This window comes from Ambystoma mexicanum, chromosome 6q (genome assembly GCF_040938575.1).
Source record: "Ambystoma mexicanum isolate Mex_15411 chromosome 6q, UKY_AmexF1_1, whole genome shotgun sequence".
NCBI classification, from domain to species: domain Eukaryota; kingdom Metazoa; phylum Chordata; class Amphibia; order Caudata; family Ambystomatidae; genus Ambystoma; species Ambystoma mexicanum.
In genome coordinates, this window is record NC_090937.1 from 163,495,069 (window position 1) to 163,516,651 (window position 21,583).

A 21,583-nucleotide genomic window follows, 5' to 3' on the forward strand; every position below is an offset into this window, starting at 1 on the left:
TAGAGATTTAAGACGATAAGCCGTGAGCAAAGCCATTAGCAGAGGGAGAGGCCCAATTGATAGTTGCTTGGGTGGTGTGAACATATCTTGGAGGGTAGATGCACATTAGTGGGTGTGGTTGCAAAGGGAGGAGATTTGGTTTGTGCAATAGAAGATTTGGAGTCCAGTGCAGAGGGAAGGGCAGCAAGGGAACTTTTGGAGTGCTAAAAGTAGAGTGGGGTCCATGATTCACACAAGCATTTTAGGCGTGAATTGGTTTCCGCAATATAATCATATGATTTTGTAATAACTGTATTTCTTTCTGAAAAGTTCACATGTCAGATAATTAAGCACATATGTTATTTTTATCCCATTGATTGGGTGTCAGGAATTTCCCAGAGATATGAGGGTTGAATCTAAGTAATGTTAGCAAAATCTGGGAATATAGATCCATAAGGTATCCATTGCACACGTATTGGTAAACATGGTGGAGTGTGACAGTGTCTGGGGCTTGACCAAGTCCGGGGGAAATGGGAGGCCTCCAAACCGTAATACCTAAACCCCCCTAAATGCACCTTACATGGTTGTAGCATTAGTACCCTGCTTTATCTCACCATGCATTTCAGCCACTTGTTTAGCCAAGGTTTTTTTCTTTTCCTTACAGATCCACAAGCTCCGGTATCCAGTTCTTCAGCAGCAGAGAACACCGGTAACGTGCCGTATTTGAGTCTCTCTCTCCAGACGCAAAGCAACAGTGGGAAAGCCAAGGAAGCACTGAAGGAAGAGTGCATGGGTATAAACGGATTTTGGTAGAGAGTGTAGGCCATGTATAGTGTGTGAGAGAGTGGTACTAAGCGGTTACCAGTCAAATGGTCGAAAACATTTGGTCGACAGACAATTTGGTCGACACCATTTGGTCGAATGCCAAATGGTCGAATTTTTTTTTTTTTTTTTTTTAACCCATTTTTTGGTTTTTTTTGGGGGGGTCCCCCCCCCAACCCCCTTTTTTTTCTTTTTTATTTTTTTTCCCCACACGAAAACCCACAAAACACATATATATATAAAAAAAAAAAAATTCGACCATTTGGCATTCGACCAAATTGCGTCGACCAAATTGCAGTCGACCAAATTGCAGTCGACCAGTTGACTGGACACCGTACTAAGCATACGACAGAGGAGTGTTTGTTGTGAGAGTGGGTTTTGGAATGAGTGATAAAATAGACATGGGGTACAGGAAAAAGGAGAGTGAGAGTAGAGGGGGATTAGAAAGAGAGATTGGTAGAGAGACAGGGAGTGGAAGAGAGTAGAAAGACTGAAAAGAGGGAAGACGTGTAATGGGGAGGTTGGAGAACAGGGGAAAGCAGCTAGGAGAAGGAGGAGAGTGAGAAGGATTGGCGGGACAGGGAGGCAAAGAGAGGCCCAGGAAGCAGTAGGAGAGAAGGAGAGCAAGCAGGAAGAGAATGGAGAAGACCGAAGGTACAGAAAGATAGAGAGAAAGAGAGAGAGAGAGAGAGAAAGAGAGAAAGAGAGAAAGAGAGAAAGAGAGAAAGAGAGAGAGAGAGAGAGAGATTGTTAGAGATAAGGAGATGGCAGAGAGAGCAAAGAGAATAAGATGGAGAAGGAACACTAGACCAGGTAGGGAAATAGAGAGTAGTCAGAGAAATAGATTGAAAGAGAGAGAGAGAAAGAGAGAAAGAAAGAGAGAGAGAGAGAGAGAGAGAGAGAGAGAGAGAGAGAGAGAGAGAGAGAGAGAGAGAGAGAGAGAGAGAGAGAGAGAGAGAAAACAGGAACATCACATCGGCTGGCGTCATTAGTGAAATCCCACAGGCAGTCAGATAGATAAGCAGCAGCCTTTAGGCCATCACTTGAGGAAACGGATAGAAATAGACAAGAGAGGTGATCAATCACTATTCCCACCTTACGACCGGTTGAGGAGTGGGGAAGTCTGGGATAGGGAGGAGGGAGTCAGGGGATAAGTCCTAAAAAATAAAAGTGGGTTGAATCTGGTGTCACCAGAAATAAGCATATCAAGGTGCCCTATGAAAAAGTGGGGGCACTCCATCCACCCGTGTGTAGCCTCGACTTGAGTCCTGGATGGAGCACACCCACAATGACTTTGGTGATGTGGCTCGGAACTCGACGTGAACTTGTAGCATTGTGGAATGTGTGACTTGGCTCAAATGCATTATCTGCCATAAGTATACCCAGATTGGGTAAATCCAGACACTGTGCCCTTCAGCCTCTACTTATTAAACTAAATTGGTTATTGGCTGGTTATTGGCTTCCATAGGGATTAACTAATACCTTGCCCACCACCTTGAGCAGCATAATCATGAAAGAATCGTTAGTCCTAATAATTACGCTCACCCATAAAGTATGTAAATATAACGTTTTTAATCACTACAATACAAATGAAGTGGTTCTGTTCATCACAGGTTAACTTATGCCACATCTGGCCACATTTCCATACAAACATAAATTAAATTGTTCTGTTTATCACAGGTAAACATATGCCTCTTCTATCCAACCACAGGTTAACAAATGCCTCTTCTAGCCGACACGTGTTTCGATCTAAGTCCTTATCAAGGCAGAATTTTGGCAAAAAAACTATTTCTCAATTTGCTTCAAGTTGCACAAAACTAGAAAACGACCATATACAGTACACAAACTATGTAAAAAAAGTTTCGAAATTGTCAAAGAAAATTAGCATTGACAGCATTTGGAAATGGGTACAAAGAAAAAGAAAAGACAAAGCAAAATAAATATGTCATTATTATACAGAGTCTTCATACACTTTCACATCAATGTCCATGTTAGCCAAACAACTCTTTCATTATTTCTTATTACTGCTATAAACCATCCAAATCTTCTCCTCGCAGAAACAGATGAACCAACCGCACTGAACCAATCGCACTCCATTAGTCTGTGTTGCCCTCTCATGTTCTATAACAGTACTCAATAAATTGTGCAACTTGAAGCAAATTAAAAAATAGTTTTTTGGGCCAAAATTCTGCCTTGATAAGGACTTAGGTCGAAACTCGTGTCAGCTAGAAGAGGCATGTGTTAACCTGTGATTAAAAGAACAATGTAATGTATGTTTGTGTAGAAATGAGGCCAGAAGTGACATAAGTTAACCTGTGATGAACGGAATCACATAATTTGTATTGTAGTGATTACAAACTTTCTATTTACATATTTTATGGATCTGCCCTAAGTAGTTGATATGCTGATAGCCATGATTTACTCTTCATGTTCTTTGAATATGAATGTAATATTGTTTAAGAATTATGACAATTTATTTTCATGTATTTTGTTTTCCTTCACGTTCCTGCTAACCTGGAATGTGTTCATTTTATTTATTACGACTGCGACGCCTCATATTTTCCTGACTCTCTTGGCATCATCTATGCCCTGGAAGATTCAGGTACATTTACATTTACTGATTGTCAATGTGTATGTATCTTACAATATGTTAACTTCATTGACTGACCTTGATCACCCGGAGGTTGACGTTTTCCGGATCTAGGGGGTATGCGCTGGTGCACTGGAGAATGCAAAAGTTAGGGTTAATGGGTTTCACTATCTGGTAAACTCGACGCATGGTGTCCATCGACTGCATGCCACTTGAGATCACCATTGGGCGGCCTGTGATAAAAAAAGAAAAGCCATTAAAAGTGAATAGCAAGTATCAGTCCACATGAAATCTTTGGACAAAGCACCATTTTAGATGAGTCTCTATTAGTAGGAACATGGTGAAATGGAGCATTCAATTATTGAGAAGGACCCTTGTTTGGGCGCTGAAAGTTTGCCAGTCTAGAAACAACAAGTTGACAAGCACCCTTGTGTCCAGACCGGCAAACCAGGAGTTTGCCTGCCGGGGCCGCAGTGCCCGACAGGTCTGACCTTGCCGGGTGCAGGAGCCATGGTAAGCAGAACGGTCATGGAAGCACCGGCACTGTTAACAACGGTGCCAGCCCTTCTGAGTCCCCAATCCCATCGAGTCCTACTGGATTATATAGGAATGGGGACTAACATTTTAAAGGCGCCTGACTTCCCAGGCCACCGGACTTGTCGCACTGGCAGGGTTACCTCCGGATTCGTAATGAGACCCATACTATTTAAAGTGTTGGAGTGCCTGCTCACAGTAGAAATTAGGAAACACGTGCCTTTTTTTTTTATAGAATGGGTGGTGTGCAACAAATAGAAACGCATATCCCTTCACTTTCAGTGCATGTGATGCAAACATGCCCCATTGCTCTGCAAGGCCACAACGTGATGGATCTGGCTTACAGGCTATGTTTTCTGGTTGGGGGCCTTTTTAAAAGATCCTTTTTGTTGGGTGAACCTTCAACATTTTCCACTGAATAAAGAAATGGGTTCAGGTGCTTCTAGTTTTCCATGAACTTGTTCACCCGGTATAGCCAGAAGGAACACCCTCGAGAATTCCTATGGAATTTGCTGCAGCTATCTACAGCCACCCATATTAAACAGGGAACTTGACTCCATCTCTTTTTTTTTGGCATTACTAGTAAAGTTCACAGGAGTGGCCTTAGTTTGATTTTGTTTTTGGAGAGAAAACAAGAGAGGTTCAAAATGACTGCTCAATAACCTGTTGTCGAGGTGCTACCATTATCAATGGGTGGGCTTCTTGCCTATCACTAGAGGTTATGACCTTCCCGCCACCAACAATGAAGATGCCATTAGTGGTCACACACACAAGGAAATAAAAACTAACTTGAGCATATTCATGGAATAACCAAGAGTGCCTCAACACTTAAAAGTGGGTCTCTTAAGGAAAAACAAATGATGGGGAGATGATATCACGCAGAAGAAAGGAATCCTACACTGTCTTAGATCAGGGTTGGGAGGAAAGAGGTTCAGTCTCTGGTATCTAAAAATTATACTGTGGTTTCAGCAATATGCTGTTTAGAGCAGCCTCCCTGGTGAAATTTCTAGAAGTCCTCTGTTGCTTTTTATACCAGGTTGGATGAATACAGAAAGATGCAAGCCATTAGTAGGTATACGTTCACAAGTTAGGAAAGCCACATATGTGATTTCCATCAATGTCAATAGGTCTGAAATCCACAAAGGGGTTTTCTAATATCACACTGTATTCTGGCAAGAAAACTACATAGATTCTGGCAAATGAGAGAACCCCATCGTCTCTTGGCCCTCTTACAAGAACAACATGCAAGATCGCCATAGTAGAAAACAAATATTATCATGCCAGTATTCATAAGCATGTGTCAATGTAACTCTACCATGATTACGCTTCACCTTCGTGTGAGATATTGTGTGCCTGACTTAGGTCTGTGTGAGCTTCACAAATGCTCCATAGCTGTACCACAAACAAAGAAGCACTATCAAAAGCAATCGTTCACTGCTGTTCTATACGTTTTGCATTTATATGAACCATAGTGCAAGGAGGAGAGTTCAAGGTTTTGAAGGAGGATGTGATACGGGGTATAGCTGTGCAAGACAAGGAAAAGGGGAATAGAGCAAGGGAGTACGCCATTGACAAACAGTGTCATTAATGATAAGCAAGAGGAAATATGAGCGGGAAAGGGTGAGAATGATGGAAAGAAATAAAGCCAGCGTGTGAGAGGAAGTATGAGAGGGGTAGAGAGAGGGGGTAGTGTCGGTGGCTGGAGGAATAGAGGGCGAGTGGGAGTGGGACTAGAGAGAGAGGGGGGATAGTGTATCAGGGTGGGGGTAAAGAGAGAGGGGATAGGGTTGAGTAGAGAAAGAGGGGGTGGGTTGGGTGGGTGGGAGTAGGGAGAGGGAAGTATGAGCTGGGGTAGAAAGAGGAGGTAGCGTGAGAGATGTCAGAGGAATAGAGGGGAGGGTAGGTGAGGCTGAGATAGAGAGAGGGGATAGGGTGCCTGGTGGGGGGGTAACAAGAGAGGGGGTAAGGTTGATAAGTGAGAGAGTGGTGAGCAAGTGGGGGTAGGGTGGTCAGGTGAGAGAGTGGGGTACAGCAAATGTGGTGGGGGCAGATAGGGGCAGAGAGAGTGGGGTGTAGTGGGTGTAAGGGGGTAAAGAGAGTGGAGGTGGGGTGGTTGGGTGTTGTAGAGAACGATCGGTGTTTGGGCACATGGGTGGGGTATAGAGAGTTTGTGGATGGGAGTAGAGAGAGAGTGGGGGTGGGGTGGGTGGTGGTAGAGAGATTGGGAGTAGTGTGGGTAGAGATACTGGGGGTGAGGTGGGTTGTTATGGGGGTAGGGACAGTGGCAGTAGGGTGTGTAGGTGGGAGTAGAGAGTGGGGGTATCGTGGGTGGGTTAGGGGTAGAGAGATTGGAGTTGGGTGGCGAGTGTGTGAGGGTGGTGAGAGTGGGGTAGGGTGGGTGGATGAGAGAGTTGTTAAGGATCTCAATCAAGCACACAACCGGGTCTCGCTTAGCATGTAGTGCGCAAATGAAATACTTATTTTTTTGTGTCTATAAGTTCAATATTCTGAATGATATACCACTAATATCACACCCGTCTCAAAATACCCCCCAGGTCACACTGGATCAGGAATCAGGCTAGTTTGTAACGGTACATATGTATTTATTTATTTAATATCCAAATCACGCATAAGTTTTAATATATATACATATATGTGGCAGCAATCACTAAGCGGTGACAATACAATTCAAAAATAAGTAAAGCAATTGAATTCACTTATAATAATGCAGAATAGAAAACACAGGAAAAAGAACAGTTTTGGTTTGTGAACAGATAGCGTTAGGTTAATATTTCCCCCTGAAAAGTTCTTAAGGTACAAAGGAGCAATCCTACACAGAGGTCAGTAATCAGCAGGTATTCAGAAATTAAAGACAATGGGCCTCATTCCGACCCTGGCGGTAAGGGGTTAACGGCGCAGGTAAGGATGACGGCACGGTTAACCCCTTACCACCGCATTACAAGGTCCCTTAGCGGGTCCCGCTAAGGCTGGCTGGTAAAACCAGCTGTCCTTAGCGGGAGCCGCTAAGGGACCAGGCAGCTAATAACGGGCCCGTTATTAGCTCCCTCCCCATTCCCATTGAGCCCTATGGGGGCTAGAATGGTAATGTGGATGAGTTTTCTGAATGGGGATTTACAGGGTCCTCCAAGGTTGAAATGACCCGATAAATCCCCATTCAAGGAACCCGGACACGACTTTGGAGGCAGCCATGGCACTAATAGCACCATGGCTACATCCAAACTCGTAATGACCCCCAAGGTCTAGAGTTTGAATGCAATCTTCCCTCCCCAAACAAAATGAAAACCGTTTTTTGAAAATTGACATGTTTAAACTGACAGGTGAAAATGGCTTTGTGACACAATGCAAAGTTGTGCAAAATGCTTAAATTGATAGAAATTCTTATGAGAGCAACACTAAACAGGTCCTAACAAACATGAGCTACAAGATAAACAACAGTACTCACTTTAGATCAGGATGGGAGTTTAAGAAACACTTTGAATGGGAAAAATCACAATGTGATCTTTGAAAAAATATGGGTCAAATATACTGTTCCGCGATGCGATCTTTGGTTGTGGAGGTATCTAAGGGTCTTAGGTATCATTGAGAGTTGAAATTAGGTTTCTATATTTAAAATTGAAGAAGTTATATAAGTTTTAGTGAGTGGCGTTTTTAAAAAAATAGGCGCAGAGACAAGCAGAAATTTGGTTTTAAAAATGACAGATTGGTTTTATTAGACTATATTTATGACTATGAAAAAGAGATTGCCACGCATGAATCTCCACAGTTACTCACGGCAGCTCATAACTCTTCACGTGTGATACTCTAGTTTCCGTTCTGCATGGGAATTACTTTACTTAATCCAAATCACTAATGGGTTATGGTTTAATAACACAGATGAGAGAAAAATCAGCGCAAGAATGGTTCTGACAAGATTAGGTTTCTGAAGTTAAAGATGGGATGGGTTGATTTCGGGATAAGACAATGCAAATATACTATGGGTCACTGTTCTTCCTATTCATACTTACAGTCCCTTGTAATTAAAATTGGACTGTCAGAGTTCTGGTCATCGGATCGGGTCAGGTCTACCAGCAGCAAGGCACTTCTGGAGGGATCAATCAGCGGGGCGGTTCTGGTCAATTTGGACGGCACCTCAACTGGATTTGGAATGGATTGGCCCTCCTGGTCACTGGACACGGTAGATTAGCAGGATGCGAGTTTCAGCAGGCAAGCTTTAATGGTAGCAAGCCAGACTGATCAGACTTAATTTTCTTAAGTTTGGGATGGTTGAATTTGGGTTTAGCAGAAAAGAATTCAGCAAACGCTAAGGCCTGGATTCTGCAAAGAAGTCAGGAGTCAGCTGCAAGGTGAAGATTTCTGAAACGAAGCGTTGCGCGGAAATCTGGATGTGTTCAGGAAGCAGTGTGTCCTTATGTGTGGTGAAGTTCCTATATTTATCCTCCTTCAGGTTGCAAAGTTAAAAGAGTTTCAAACTTAATCACAATTAAGCCTTTAAACACTAAACTGTTCCAGTCAGTTTTGTTTTCTCCTTTGTAACTTCCCCTTCACAGGCAACAGCTGTCATATTCCCTTTGATCAGGGAGGTGTGTCACCTTCCTTGAGAGGGAAGCTCCTCTGTAGAGATCAATAGGCAGCCTGCCATTGTCCTTGGCTGGCCAGAGACGAATGTCTGATGCTCTCTTTGTTGTCAATATGCGGGAACCATTAAGGCTTCCTGTATCAAGGGAGTGTCAACTAAAGTGTCATTTTTCCCAGGCTGGGCCCTGTCACGTCAGAATTAAGTATTTACTGAACTCCCAACTGGGTTACATTAAAATTCACTTTGAGGTCTTTCCTTTAAAACATATAAAATAAGCACAGTTTATACGGGATTTGGATATTCAACAGAATTAAGCCTTTCACAAACATGCTTTAAATAGACGAATTTTGCAATTTCTTCAGGAAAAAGAAACACAATTAAACTGGGTTTTTACATCTTATTTTCTTATGCAGCACACACATTCAACTCACCATTATTCCGTCTCTGGGTGCTGGAAATTGTCTGGAATCTGGAAGTAAATATTTAGCTTATGCTTGTAGTTCCTCTGCACAGCTGAAATTGATGTGTTGCCACTTTTATCTGCATTTTCCCCTTGTGACGAAAAATAAATTATTGCTGGACTGGTATTTCATAAAGACATTTCTTAGCTGCCGTCAGTCAGTGAGGCCCGGTCTTCTCTGACTGCACTGGATGATCCATGGTTTCAGCACATTTTTCATTTCAAGGTTTCACTTGGAAAATGATTGAATTTGGTGCCAGAACAGTACTTTGAAGGTTGCAATTGATTGGGAAAACTGCATTTTAAAGGCATTTTTGGATTTTAGCCCACTTCTGTGTCCTTGCTTCATATGACAGGTAACAGCACCCACTGGCATTCTCCTGCAGGGAGTTCTGTTTTGACATCAACTTTGACTGTGTGGGTCTAGGAGGTGCAGCCGTTTTGTGAATTATGAACCATGCGCAGTTTTGCAGATTTGGCGCGTGCACGGGGTAGCACATCCATTTTTGGCTGATTCTTCCCTCCATTGACAAAGGGGAGCAGTGGGACAGAGTGGAGTATAGAGAACAGGATGGGGTGGGTGGAAGTAGAGAGAGTGGTGTGGGTGTAAGAGGGTAGAGAGAGTGGAGGTGGGGTGGGTGGGGTAGGGTAGAGAGAGTGTCATGGGGTAGAGAGACTGGAGGTGGAGTGGGTGGCTGGAGGTATAGAGAGAGTGGAGGTCGGGTGGTGGATGTGGGTAGAGAGAAAGGGAGTAGGATGGGTGGCCATGGGCAGATAGCTTTATTAAGAATGGTTGTTAGTTGTTGTAATGAGCAAGAGGGCAGCTATGTTAGAATAGGCCATTGTTAAAGGCTGCACATTTTGCCATCTTGTATGCTAGGCCGCATGTCAGAGCTTTGGTCATTTAATTTAATGTTATTTCTGCTGTTGGACAGAAGGCTCCAAGCAGCCAAAGTCAGAGTGGAAAGGGATGCAAAATGGTGTTTAGCTAATTGTTGCGAGGGGGAATATTTTCAGGGGTCTGAAATGAGACTCCAGACAACAGGTGTCTTCCCAGATGATAGACAAATAAATGCCTAATGGTTGTGAAGGACACAGTGAGATACATGAGAAGGCAATATTGCTAGAATGAAGAACTAGGATGTGAGCACAGTTCCCCCGCTAAAAGCGGGGCATGCAGTTCAGTGGTAAAAGTGCCTTGGCAAAACAAATAAATAGAAGAAATAAATTTCCAGGAGCAGGACCTCAGACACGTTTTTTCAATCAGCTATTCATTGGGAGAAGATAACTAGAAGGTTTCATCCATAGTTGGTAGCATATATCGAGATGCTAGTCATAGAGTGAGCATGTACAGGGGGCATGAGGGCAAGAGACCCAATTATGGACAAAAGATCCATTTGTTTCATGGGTTGCAACAAAGCTTTGACCTCGCTGATTTCCCCTCACTGCATGATTGGTTCATCTCGGTGTGATGCTACAGCCCTCAGCCCAGTTCCACAGAGCTGTTTTATTCTCCCAGCCATATTTTGAGAATAAAAAGCTTTTTTTTCTTGCAATTTGTGTGCTCTTATTTTGTTTACTTTGTCTTATTTTTTGATTATTTCAGGGTACTTTACTAACCTTTACATTGAGGTTCAAGGCAATGGGCAATAACATGACAATGGGAAGGGATATTACAGGAGGTAATATCACAGGATAATTCCTACAGCATGCAGAACCATATTGTGCATGTCACAGTGGTGTTACTACCCCACACACTTGAAATGTCAATGAACATAGCAGATTTAAAGGAGTTCACCTTTTAATCTTAAAACATACCAGGGATTACCTTTTTGTGGGTGCTCTTGTGGCAATTGAAAGACCCTTAACTCCAACCCACCACCTCCGTATCTCCTCCAGCCTCACAGTGCTGTGCTGCAGGGCAGTAAATGGAAATGGGGAGGGAATAAGGGCAGGATAGTGAGGGAGAAAAGTAGAGAAGGAGCAGGTAATAATTAATGTTTTAGTCTACTTTTTTTCCTTCATATTTTTGTATTTATACAAATCAAATTTGTATAATTGTCTTTTGTCTTATTCTACTTAATTTTATATATTGTTACTTCTTTTTGTGATTTTGTGTATGTGATATTGAATGTTTGAATTGCTTTTCCTTTGTAAATTACTTTTTGAAAGGTTTGATTTTCAAACCGAAACCCAATGAAAAGAAATATGAAATACGTATTTCACCACTTTAAATGTGTGATCCTGGGAAAATCATTTAATCACACTGTGCCTAATCTGCTGAGATTGGGTGTCGCTAGAAGTGATTTAGTTTACAATTTTTGCTATGATGAAAAAATCTCATGCTTTGCTAAACTATTGAGTTGTTGCATATTAATCATAGTGATTATATATTGCACAGCACATTATTCTCTTTGCTTACTTACACCATAAAACTTCCTTGAATGCCTTTACCAATGGTGTCCTAGAGTATTGAACCTGATGTCACTGGTTGTAATGTTATTTACTGTGATGTTGCTTCTGATCATGTCAATCCATATCATTCAAATTAGGGTTCTGCATATCTTTTGCTGGACAGGTCCGGAAGACAAATGAGAAAATATCAATACATTGTATGCCTCACAGACTGACAGTGTTATTTTTATTGTTCTGTGCATGTGTTTAAGAGCCTCGGGGAAGGAGGGGGGACAAGCAGCTGCCCCCTTTTTTGCAGCCTTACTACACAGAAATATATAAATTTATTTCGTGGCATTTAATGTGAAATTTGCCTTGCATGCATGTTACAGGCTGCCCTTTGCTGGCTGCTGTCACCTTACTAAGTTCTTTAAATGTGCACTTTGCAGCAGGTTACAGATTGCATTGATAGCATTCATCAGTGTTATCACCTCTTTGCCTTTAACTCTGGTTTCATCTTCATTAGCACCTTGCTGGCAGAGCCATTACTAACTTTTTAGTGTCAGTATAGTGTTTCAGCTCCCCTCAGGCTGCCTGCTCAGTGAGATTGAAGAGCATTCCATTGTATCCATCCATTCTTATTTAAGCAACCCATGGGTACCATAGACTGTGTCCATCCGGCCTTACTGTGGGCAAGGAGGGGGGCAATCATATTGAAATGGGCCCCCACAAGCCAACACAAATGTTTAGCCGGGCCCTGTGAGCGAGCACCAAGACTGCTCTTTGTTATTCCACTCTACATCCTGACAGCAATGAGGGATGAGGACGTGTGGGTGTTGTGGCTGATGTGAAGAGATTAGGAAGGTAGCAGTCCAGACTCGCCCTTTGTCCATCATCCAAGTGCTAAATCCACCTCTGCCTCTTACTTGCCTCTTGCTCATAGCTCTGAGAGTGCTTGTTACACTTCTTTCATACCCCACCCTCCCCCCGGAAAATATAGCTAATCAGCTCTCAAAGTCTATGATTACAGAAAAATGTCTAATCGCAGTTGTTTTCTTTGTTTAGGGAAAGATTGCACTAGGACTAACTGGAACAACTAATGTACTCATCAAATTTGGCCTTTACTCAGAAGAATATATTAACCTAAAGACATATGACATAATAATGCATAACATAATAGAAGAAACAAGTAACAAAAGCAATACATTTAAATGTATCAATAGAAAAAGTAAACCTTTAAAGAGGACACCTAAATTCTGGATAAATATGAATCCTCCCACGAGGCAACAGTATAGTTGCCACTCTATCATCCTGTAAACCTTAATCTGTTTACACAAGTTACCTCTGGGTATATGGTGCTAAAAGCCCAGTTAGAGTGCCCTGTAGATATCTCACTCTGACATCATTAAGAAGTAGGTTAAGGCCAGTCCTCCCCTTTCTTCTATCCTCTTTGTTTGCTCCTGGACACTCAAACCTTGTCAGCCTTACCTCTGCTCACCATACTTGTCCAAGTCCACTTGCGTTTTAGGGTGACGAGATCCGAGTCATACCAGGAGTTACATTTGGCTTTGGGCTTCAGGCGGATTCTCATGACAGGGGCAAGGATATCAAGAGTATCAGATCTAGCAGAGTGGAGCATGGAGAGGGCTGTGTCAGGGTGGGAGTCAGCCGAAGGGAGAGGGGGGGCGAGAAGGTGGCAGCGAAAGCCTCAACTGACACGCGCTTCATGGGTCGGATGACCGAGAAGGTGGGTGGCAGTGATGAGGGTGGCTTTGCCTGTGGGGTAGGGAGGGTGAGGTGGGAGGATAGGAGAAAGTGATCACTCCAGGAGAGAGGAGTAGAGAGAGGGACGGAGAGGGGAAGGTCAGAAGAGATCAGAGCATCAAGAGTGTGCCCTGCAGAATGAGTAGGCCCAGACGGGAGAATTTTAGAGTGAGAGAGAGTCGCAGAGGTCACGAAAGAGTCCAGTTGGGGGACAGGAGGCATCCAGGTGGATGTTGAAGTCACCAAGAAGGAGGAGTTGAGTGGTAGAGGACAGGAGTGAGGAGGAGAGGTCAGCCAACTCAGAGAGGAAGGAGGAAATTTGACCAGGTGGCCGATAGATAGTAGCCACGTTAAGGGAATGGCTAGGAGAGAGAGAGAGTCGGCAGACAAGACATTCAAAAGAGGAGTAGTTCTGCATAGGAGTGACAGTGGCAGGAATCCACTCAGGGAAGATAAGGGCATTAAAATTAAAATAACCATGAATACAAGCACTTAATTGTTTCCATAAGTGACTTATTGATCAAACATCGTGGCATTACCATAACAAGTGTCATTATTCAGATCCAGGGCAAATACCACCAGGGATCCAACATCCGTTACTTTTCCCTCTAACTCCAGAGGACTCCAGCAGCTTTGTCCCAAAGGAACCCTGGAACGGCTGCAGGAAGGATCATGCACATACGAAATATGCAATCAGATCAGTGCAGTGATCCGGTTTTACTACAAGCTCCCTCCCCCCACAGTTTAATGAAGACACTCACCTTTCTTTGCAACTCTTTCCAAATATGGGAAATTATTTGCATCGGCGGAAGCTACTTTGAAAAAGGGAACATTCAGCTCATGTAGAAATTCCACTGCCATCTGCAATAAAGAGCACCAGATTAAGTAATTAACACTAACACATATGCCACAACTGGATTATATTTTGGGTCAAATTGTAGGTGCTAAAAGCTCTGGCATAACATAACATTAGTCTGTTTGTGATTGATCAAAGAGTCTTGGGAAGGATGAGTATTGGGCATATTTAAACCAACCCTTAAGATAAATTTTGAGTGCCCACCTCAGGATTGAGACCCTTTGACCTGACCTTAGTTATTATCATTATTTATTTAACGTTAAACAGTTCGCTAGAACGTTCCACATTTAAAAACTCAAAATTACAATAAATATGTTAAAACATATACAAATATACAATTATACAAATAATACAATGCAATAGAGATAAAACCTAATAGGCAATTGATACACAATTCACTAACATCAATTAATCAGTTAATTTCACCATGGCAGCTTGCACAAAATCAACCATAAACTATACAGTAATAGATGTACAGCGGTGCTTTTAGAATTAAGGCAAAAGTACCAGAAGGCTGGTTCTTTAATGGCGTCCATGTTATGAACAAAGGTGCCCAGATTACACATATAAATGGTCCCAAGTTGATTGCACTCAGTCAGCAGATGTTTAGCCGTCTCCATTATGCTGCTCACTTTACAAATGTGACAAGTTCCCTTATTTGATTGCAAGTTAAGTGCTAGACCAAATACTGATAGTACAGGGAGATGATTAGTGTCTAGTAAAAATACAAAGTTGTGTAAAAATGGAGGACATAATAAAAAATAGGGTTGAGTCTTTTTGTAGTTATAAAGCATATAAGGAGCATGTGAGTAATGTTTCAATTTAGCTAGAAGATCAAGATTCCGACACCAGTCCCATTTTTCTGTATTCAATACAAGGGATCTCTTTAATTCATAGAAACCCACATCGCAATCAGGGAGCCAATCGATCATCTTAAAATGTGCTATAGCTGATTCAGCATGAGCATCATGCCTGTGAGATCGACCCTAAAGAGGACAACAAATGGCATCTCAGGGCACAAAGTAGCCCATGCTTCAGCAGTACACTAGTTTCCAAGGAGAAGAGACCAAGTTCTAATCTCGAATCTGGCTTTAGAATGCTGATGGTTTCCCATAGCATCTACTGTACTCTTCACCAGAGTCCTTTCAGGGCATTTTGGACACCCTGCCATGTTAGAAGTCTATCAAGAAGTGCTGTTCAATTACCTGAAATCCTTTTTAGCTAGAGAATTGCTGTTGCAGTCACAGAGGTTTATGAGGCACCATAATCCTCTTTGTACCAGCAACCAATACACTCCAAATGAACAATTGGTCACTTGCCTGGCAATATCACTGAAATATTGGGATTGAAAGGTAGGGCCCATAGCAAGTTTCAAACTGTCTTGTGTCCCTTTAGATGTGGTACAAGTGCCAAAACACAATGAGATTCCATATCACTATCTCCGACAGGGGTCATGTCCGGCATTGCCTGTATGACCTTATTAAAATGTTTAAAATGTTCTAAAATAAATTGCTGTTCCTGTTGTGCTGTGGATTGTGGTGATTGAAAGTCAGCTGTGCACACAATCCTTACGATCTTCAGATGTTCTAATATGTTAACTGCTACGATGATGGCTAGGAGGTGTAAAATTTAGTAGTGTCATTTTCTTGAATATACATAGCGACATATCGAAACAGGTATAAAGTTAATAAGGTGGCTTAAACTGATGGTTAATTGGCCTCAGAGGATTTATTTAAGTCAGTAAAAAATAAAGCAGCACAATACACAGTAACACGTAAGGGTCATAGGAATGAAGAATGAGCTAACACATGAACATGAAAAGGTTGGAAATGTATTGAAATCCATAAATGTTCTCTTTTAAAATGGCAAAACAAACTAGGCCACCATAGAAAGGGTTGGGGCATGAGAGTGTGTGCATATTTGTGGAGTCCAGTCAAGTTCAAGATAACTGAAAGATAAGAAGCCAAGAAAAGAAAAATACCCCATATGTTTACATGTAGAAGTATCTAAAGGAGGGTGAAGAAATCATACCAGACAAAACACATTTTGAAAGAAAGGAAGGAGAAAGATTAATTTCACCATGACATTGGAGAATACATGTGATCATTCTGAATGTCAGGTTGGACAGAGCAATAATTAAGGAAAGAACAATTCATAAACCTCTTATGTAAGTCCCGATAAGAATTAGAGGAGCAGTTACCTTGCCAGCATTAGTTGTTGAATACATCCTCATAAATGTATGACTGAGCTTATAATTGTTTCTTTCCAACATCATATTAATGTTTGTAAAGGTTTTCTGTTGTATAAAATGCATGATTTAGCTAGTGTCATTTCTATCTCCTTCTTATTTTTAATTTGACAAACATTGTGTTGTGTACATACCAGCTATTTCTGTGCTGGGTGATTTAACCAATTATTTTTTTATATTAATTTGTTTTCATAAATATAACACTGCAACACTGTACAACGCATGTGTACTATTGGTGAATCTGTTTTACGAATGATTGGAGAAAAATACTTGGAGCCCCGTTTGTGAACAGGCACCCTTGTGACTTACACAGACTAGATCCCACAGCAGACATGTTTATAAATCTAAGAGGTGAAGATTTTAGAGAGTAAAAGACCTCCAATTACCTCAGCAGTACTGTCAAAAAGAAAAAAAAAAATTGGAAGTCAAACACATAAAATGATCTCAAAAAGCCACAGGACCAAGCACACATCTGCCAATGGAAGCTATTACAGCAATAATTCGTTTTCTGGATCAGAAACTATATTTCAGACAACAAATATTCTCTTTTATCAAGGTCTTGCTTTAGCCACAGAACATTGAATCCCAATTAACAGATCTCGAATGTCAGACCGATTCAAACAGGTCCAAATGTTTGAGCCTTTTCTTCAAAAGACATTGGGATCATTACAAGTCTGACGGCAAACATGCAAGTAAAACCGGCAGGTTGCCGCAGAACTTGCAATATTTACCGGCACCTGGCTTGCCGGAAACACCAGGGGATTAAAACCCCGGCGTTCTGGGAAGTCGGGCGCCGGTAAATGTAAATCCCCATTCCCATTTCAGTCCGATTGGACTCAGTGGGAATGGGGACCATGGAAGCACCGGGACAGTTTTCAGTGTCGGTGCTTCTGTGGTCCCCAGTCCCAATGGGAATGGGGACCACGGAAGCACCGGCACCGTTAATAATGGTGCCAGTGCGTCAATGAAACTATGTGGGCATGTGCCATTACGCCTGCCAGGAGATCTGACCCTACCGGGTGCGTTGGCCCCCGCCCGCAGAGTCGTACTATGCTGGTCTGATAACAGTGCCGGTCGGCTTACAAGCACCGTTGTTACCAGACCGGCATGGTCGTAATGAAGCCATTGATTTAAATGAATTCATGACACAATGAAGACAATGGGCCTCACTATAAGGTTGGCGGAATGGGTTTACCGGCACCGGTAAAGGTGCCGGTGGCGGTAAACTCGTTCCGCCCATTACGAGGTCTCCTCGTGGGAAACGCAATGGGCGCCTGGAAAAACCAGGCGTCCTTACCGGGTCCCGCGAGGGGACCAGGGAGCTAACAACGGGCCCGTCATTAATGGGCCCATTGTTAGCTCCATCCCCATTCCCATTGAGCCCTATGGGGGCTCGAATGGGGATGGACCAGGTCCGGGTTCCTCGGACAGGGAATTACCGGGTCCACCAAGGTTGCGATGGCCCGGTAATTCCTCATTCGAGGAACCCAGGCCGGGATTGCGGTATGGAGGCAATCATGCCGCTAAAAGCGGCATGGTTACCTCCAACCTTCTAATTAGGCCCAATGGGCCTCATTACCAGGCTTGCGCTGACGGAATGAGGGGGGGCGGTAAGGGAGAGGCCCCTTCATTCCATCAGGGCTGATTACGAGGTTCCCTTTGCGGGACCCGGATCAGACGTCTGGTAAAACTGGGTCCTGCGAGGGGAAGAGGGAGGTGACAATGGGACACTTGTAATGTGCCCTATGGGGGCTCAAATGGGAATGGGGAATGGTTCCGGCAAGGAGGACTTTCCGGGTCCTCCTATGTCGGAATGACACGGTAAGTCCCCATTGCAGGAACCTGGTAATGGAGCCCGGTTTTGGATAATAGCTCCATGGCTACCTCCAAACTCGTAGTGAGGCACAATGAGTGAAATATCGTTTTTCACAAGTCACTTATTTTACATCCTTAGCAACAGAAATATATATTAGAATACAAAGATTATTTAAAGTGTAGTGGTGTTGAAATCACACCAGGTCAGCTGAATTTATATCTATATGAGAAGTGTTTTTGTGTAACCTCTAGGCAATTCACCTATTTGACAAGTAATCAGTTATCAGATGATAGCATAAACTCGTCAGGATGTGGCTATCCTGGAGATTTGTTTAAACAAATGAGATGATCAGATAAATCCCAGGCAGGTCATAGACGATTAAAGCATTGCAGCTGTGGTTGATTAGTACAAAGAAGGGGTCTTGATTCATTGGTGATTTTGTAGAAAGCAGGAGGTCTTGAGTGAAATTGTACATGAACAGATGGGGTTCCTCCAAGTATATCCCAAACAGTGTGTCTAGGAATTATGCAAGTCAGCACACAATACAAAGTAAACATTGTGTTGAAAAAAAATTGAAATAAATGTGTAATACTTTTAATCAATTTAACAGACATTAATTACAAGTAATACATACAAAAATGATTGAATGTGAACACACAGCAATAGAAAGGCTGCCACATGTATACAAACATGAACAGCACAATTAAAACTAAAATCATCACATCCCTCAAATACATAAAAGGGTAACTAAATTGCTTATTGCTATATTAAGGAAGAAAGAGAAACATGGGCATGTGTTGTTAACAATGAATCCAGTTAAAATAAATGTGAATACAAATGTGGAACTGGTCCTCCAAAATGAGTTGCCAAACTCAAATAATCTGTTTACTCAAATACATTTTAGTTATGTCCTAGTAATGTCCAACATTACATGTTTCGATTGCCTATATATGCATAGCATATGCATAGTGATTTGGCACATGTGGTCTTCTTTAGGTACCAAATGCACACATTGGGCCTTATTACGACCCTGGCGCTCACGTAATGAAGGGTGCCGGTACGGGACGGCACCCTTGATTACATGAGCGCCGATTACGAGGTTCCCTTTGCGGGACCCGGACTAGACATCTGGTAAAAGCAGACATCCTTTGCGGGTCCCGCGAGGGGAAGAGGGAGCTAATAAAAGTCCATTCGTAATGTGCCCGTTATTACCTCCCTCCCCATTCCCATTGAGCCCTATGTGGGCTCAATGAGAATGGGGAATAATTCCTTTAAGGGGGAATTACTGGGTCCTCCATTGTTGGAATGACCCAGTAATTCCCCATTGAAGGAACCCGGTATTGGAGCCCGGTTTGGAGGCAGCCATGGTGCTAATAGCATCATGGCTACCTCCATACTCGGAATGTGGCCCATAATGTCCCCAAGTCAATTTATCTTTCAAGGTTGAGTAATGAACAATTTTGTTTAACTGCTATATTTGGAGGAGAGATTATTTTAAGAGAAACTTACTTTTACTTTTACATGCATAATAAGGGGTTCTTCCTGGTGGCATCCATGTGTGGATTGGCCGGGTGCCATTTTGAAAGGATTTTATCTAGTGGTTACGTGATCATTAAACTGTGGCTATGTTTCAGTAGGCTTGTTTCAATGAAATTGTATTCAATAAATGCCCTAGTTAAGCTCCAAAATTCTCTTTTCCATGATATGCAATTGTTTTAGTCACTGTTCGGTGAACACTATTTCTTATTATGGCACATGTTCTTTTTTCATAAACCTATGACTATCAAGGCCACATGGTTACACCATTGGGGTATCTTACTAAACAGGTATAGTATTAATGGTCTGTGTATGCAGTAGCCATCTTTTCAATTTCATTTTATAATAATGGTCCTGTTCAGAGCTCAAAGGCACCTATTGCCCTTGATCACTGTACTAATGCTGCCCAACGACATGTGATCATTTAATCCTGTCTCATGTCATTTAAAAAATAGAATCCATTTCTATGTTATTCTGTTGAGGATGTTCTCAACACTTTGTGAGTAATGTCTGTTCTTAACAGCATCTATAATGGTTCAAATGATGGTATTTTCTTGGTGCCCCTTTTCCAAAATAATGCTGACCAAAGGCAATTGTATGTTTCTTTAACTAATTGTAGATCTGTGTACCAATAATTTAGTGTTAAATGCATGTCAATGTTTAACTAAAGTACATTTTCGTACATCTGCATTTTATTGCATAAACAATATTCTTTGTCACTCAATTAGCAAAAATGTTTAAACTGATTTTCAAGTCCACCTTTCCAAAACATGTGCGTGTAGTGAATGTGCATGCAATAGAATTGCCACAAGGGTGACTGCCTTTTATTTGTGGGAATCCCCAGACAGTTGGCAGGCTATCGGGTGTGGTCATAGGTTGAACCTATGCATGCAGTAGGATATTTTTTTAATTCCTACTACATCTGACTGTAATCAATATATTGTCTTCTTTTGTAGTATCTTTAATAAGATGGCAATTCTTTCATATACATTTTACGCACTTGATGACACATTCTGTCGTTACTCTATGGGGTATTTCTCATTCATTTAGGGCATCTTTTATGACCACTATTGCATCTTCTTGTGGAAAATTTGTGTACAGTGAGGTATTCGATGTTCATTGTCACTAACATAACTAACTGTCTTGAAGTCAAATTGCATTGTTTCATCTAGATTGATGAAATTGCATGTGTCTTTTACAAAAAGATTTGGTGCTATGAGGTATAGGCTTAGGAAGTAATAAATGTATATACATAATGGTTCTAAAAGTGATCCACACCCTGAGACAATTGGTCTTTCTGTAGGGTCTATCTAATGCCTATGTATTTGGAAAAATTTCAAAAGCTGGAAAGCGAAAATTGTTGGAATTCAAAAATTCCCAGTCTTTATTGCTTATCACGTCTGCTATTTTTGCATTTTCTGTAATGTTAGTAATCAATGTCCTGTGAGTGAAATTTGACATAGTTTTACATTCCATCTGAATCGAATCGTGGATGCCAGAGATCTTTTGAATAGAGCGGACACAATAGCTGTAATGACTAAAATATGCCGGCTTGTTCTTTTTTAATTCAATATCTGTCCAAAAAAAAACAGTGTGATATTTCAAAATAATTGTATACAGAATGGGCCAAGGATTGTTTGGTCTATTCAGGCCAAAGTAGTCTTTATTTGGGGCATTGAAGAGTATCTCATAAAACAATCAATTAGGTCAGAGAGTGAACATATAGCTATGAAAAATAAAGACATTCCCAAACATCTGACCAAATTAATATTCCACGGTATAATTATTAAGTAAAAGAAAATGAGAAAATATCTAAACTAATTAATCAGAAGAGCGCACTTGAGTAATAAGTATAAACGATTAAAACAATTGAGAAATGAGAGACTCTGTCATATGCAAAATATATTGAAGAAAAAGCAAGGATAAGACTATGACACAACTTGGTTACTGCATGTAAAAATAAAGATACAGATGCTTTTGGAAGTGT

General features: G+C 41.8%; 1 protein-coding gene across 1 annotated transcript in view; it reads right to left on the minus strand.

Moving 5' to 3' along the window:
• The window catches only part of LOC138515850 (sialic acid synthase-like), a 273,833-nt gene that overhangs the window by 107,688 nt on the left and 144,562 nt on the right, over window positions 1-21,583 (minus strand). The window contains exons 3-4 of the mRNA XM_069630594.1: window positions 13,902-14,001; window positions 3,470-3,624 (exon numbers count right to left, since the gene is read on the minus strand). Of these exons, the coding sequence (XP_069486695.1) occupies window positions 3,470-3,624; window positions 13,902-14,001 (255 nt within the window). The remainder of the gene's footprint in view (window positions 1-3,469; window positions 3,625-13,901; window positions 14,002-21,583) is intronic.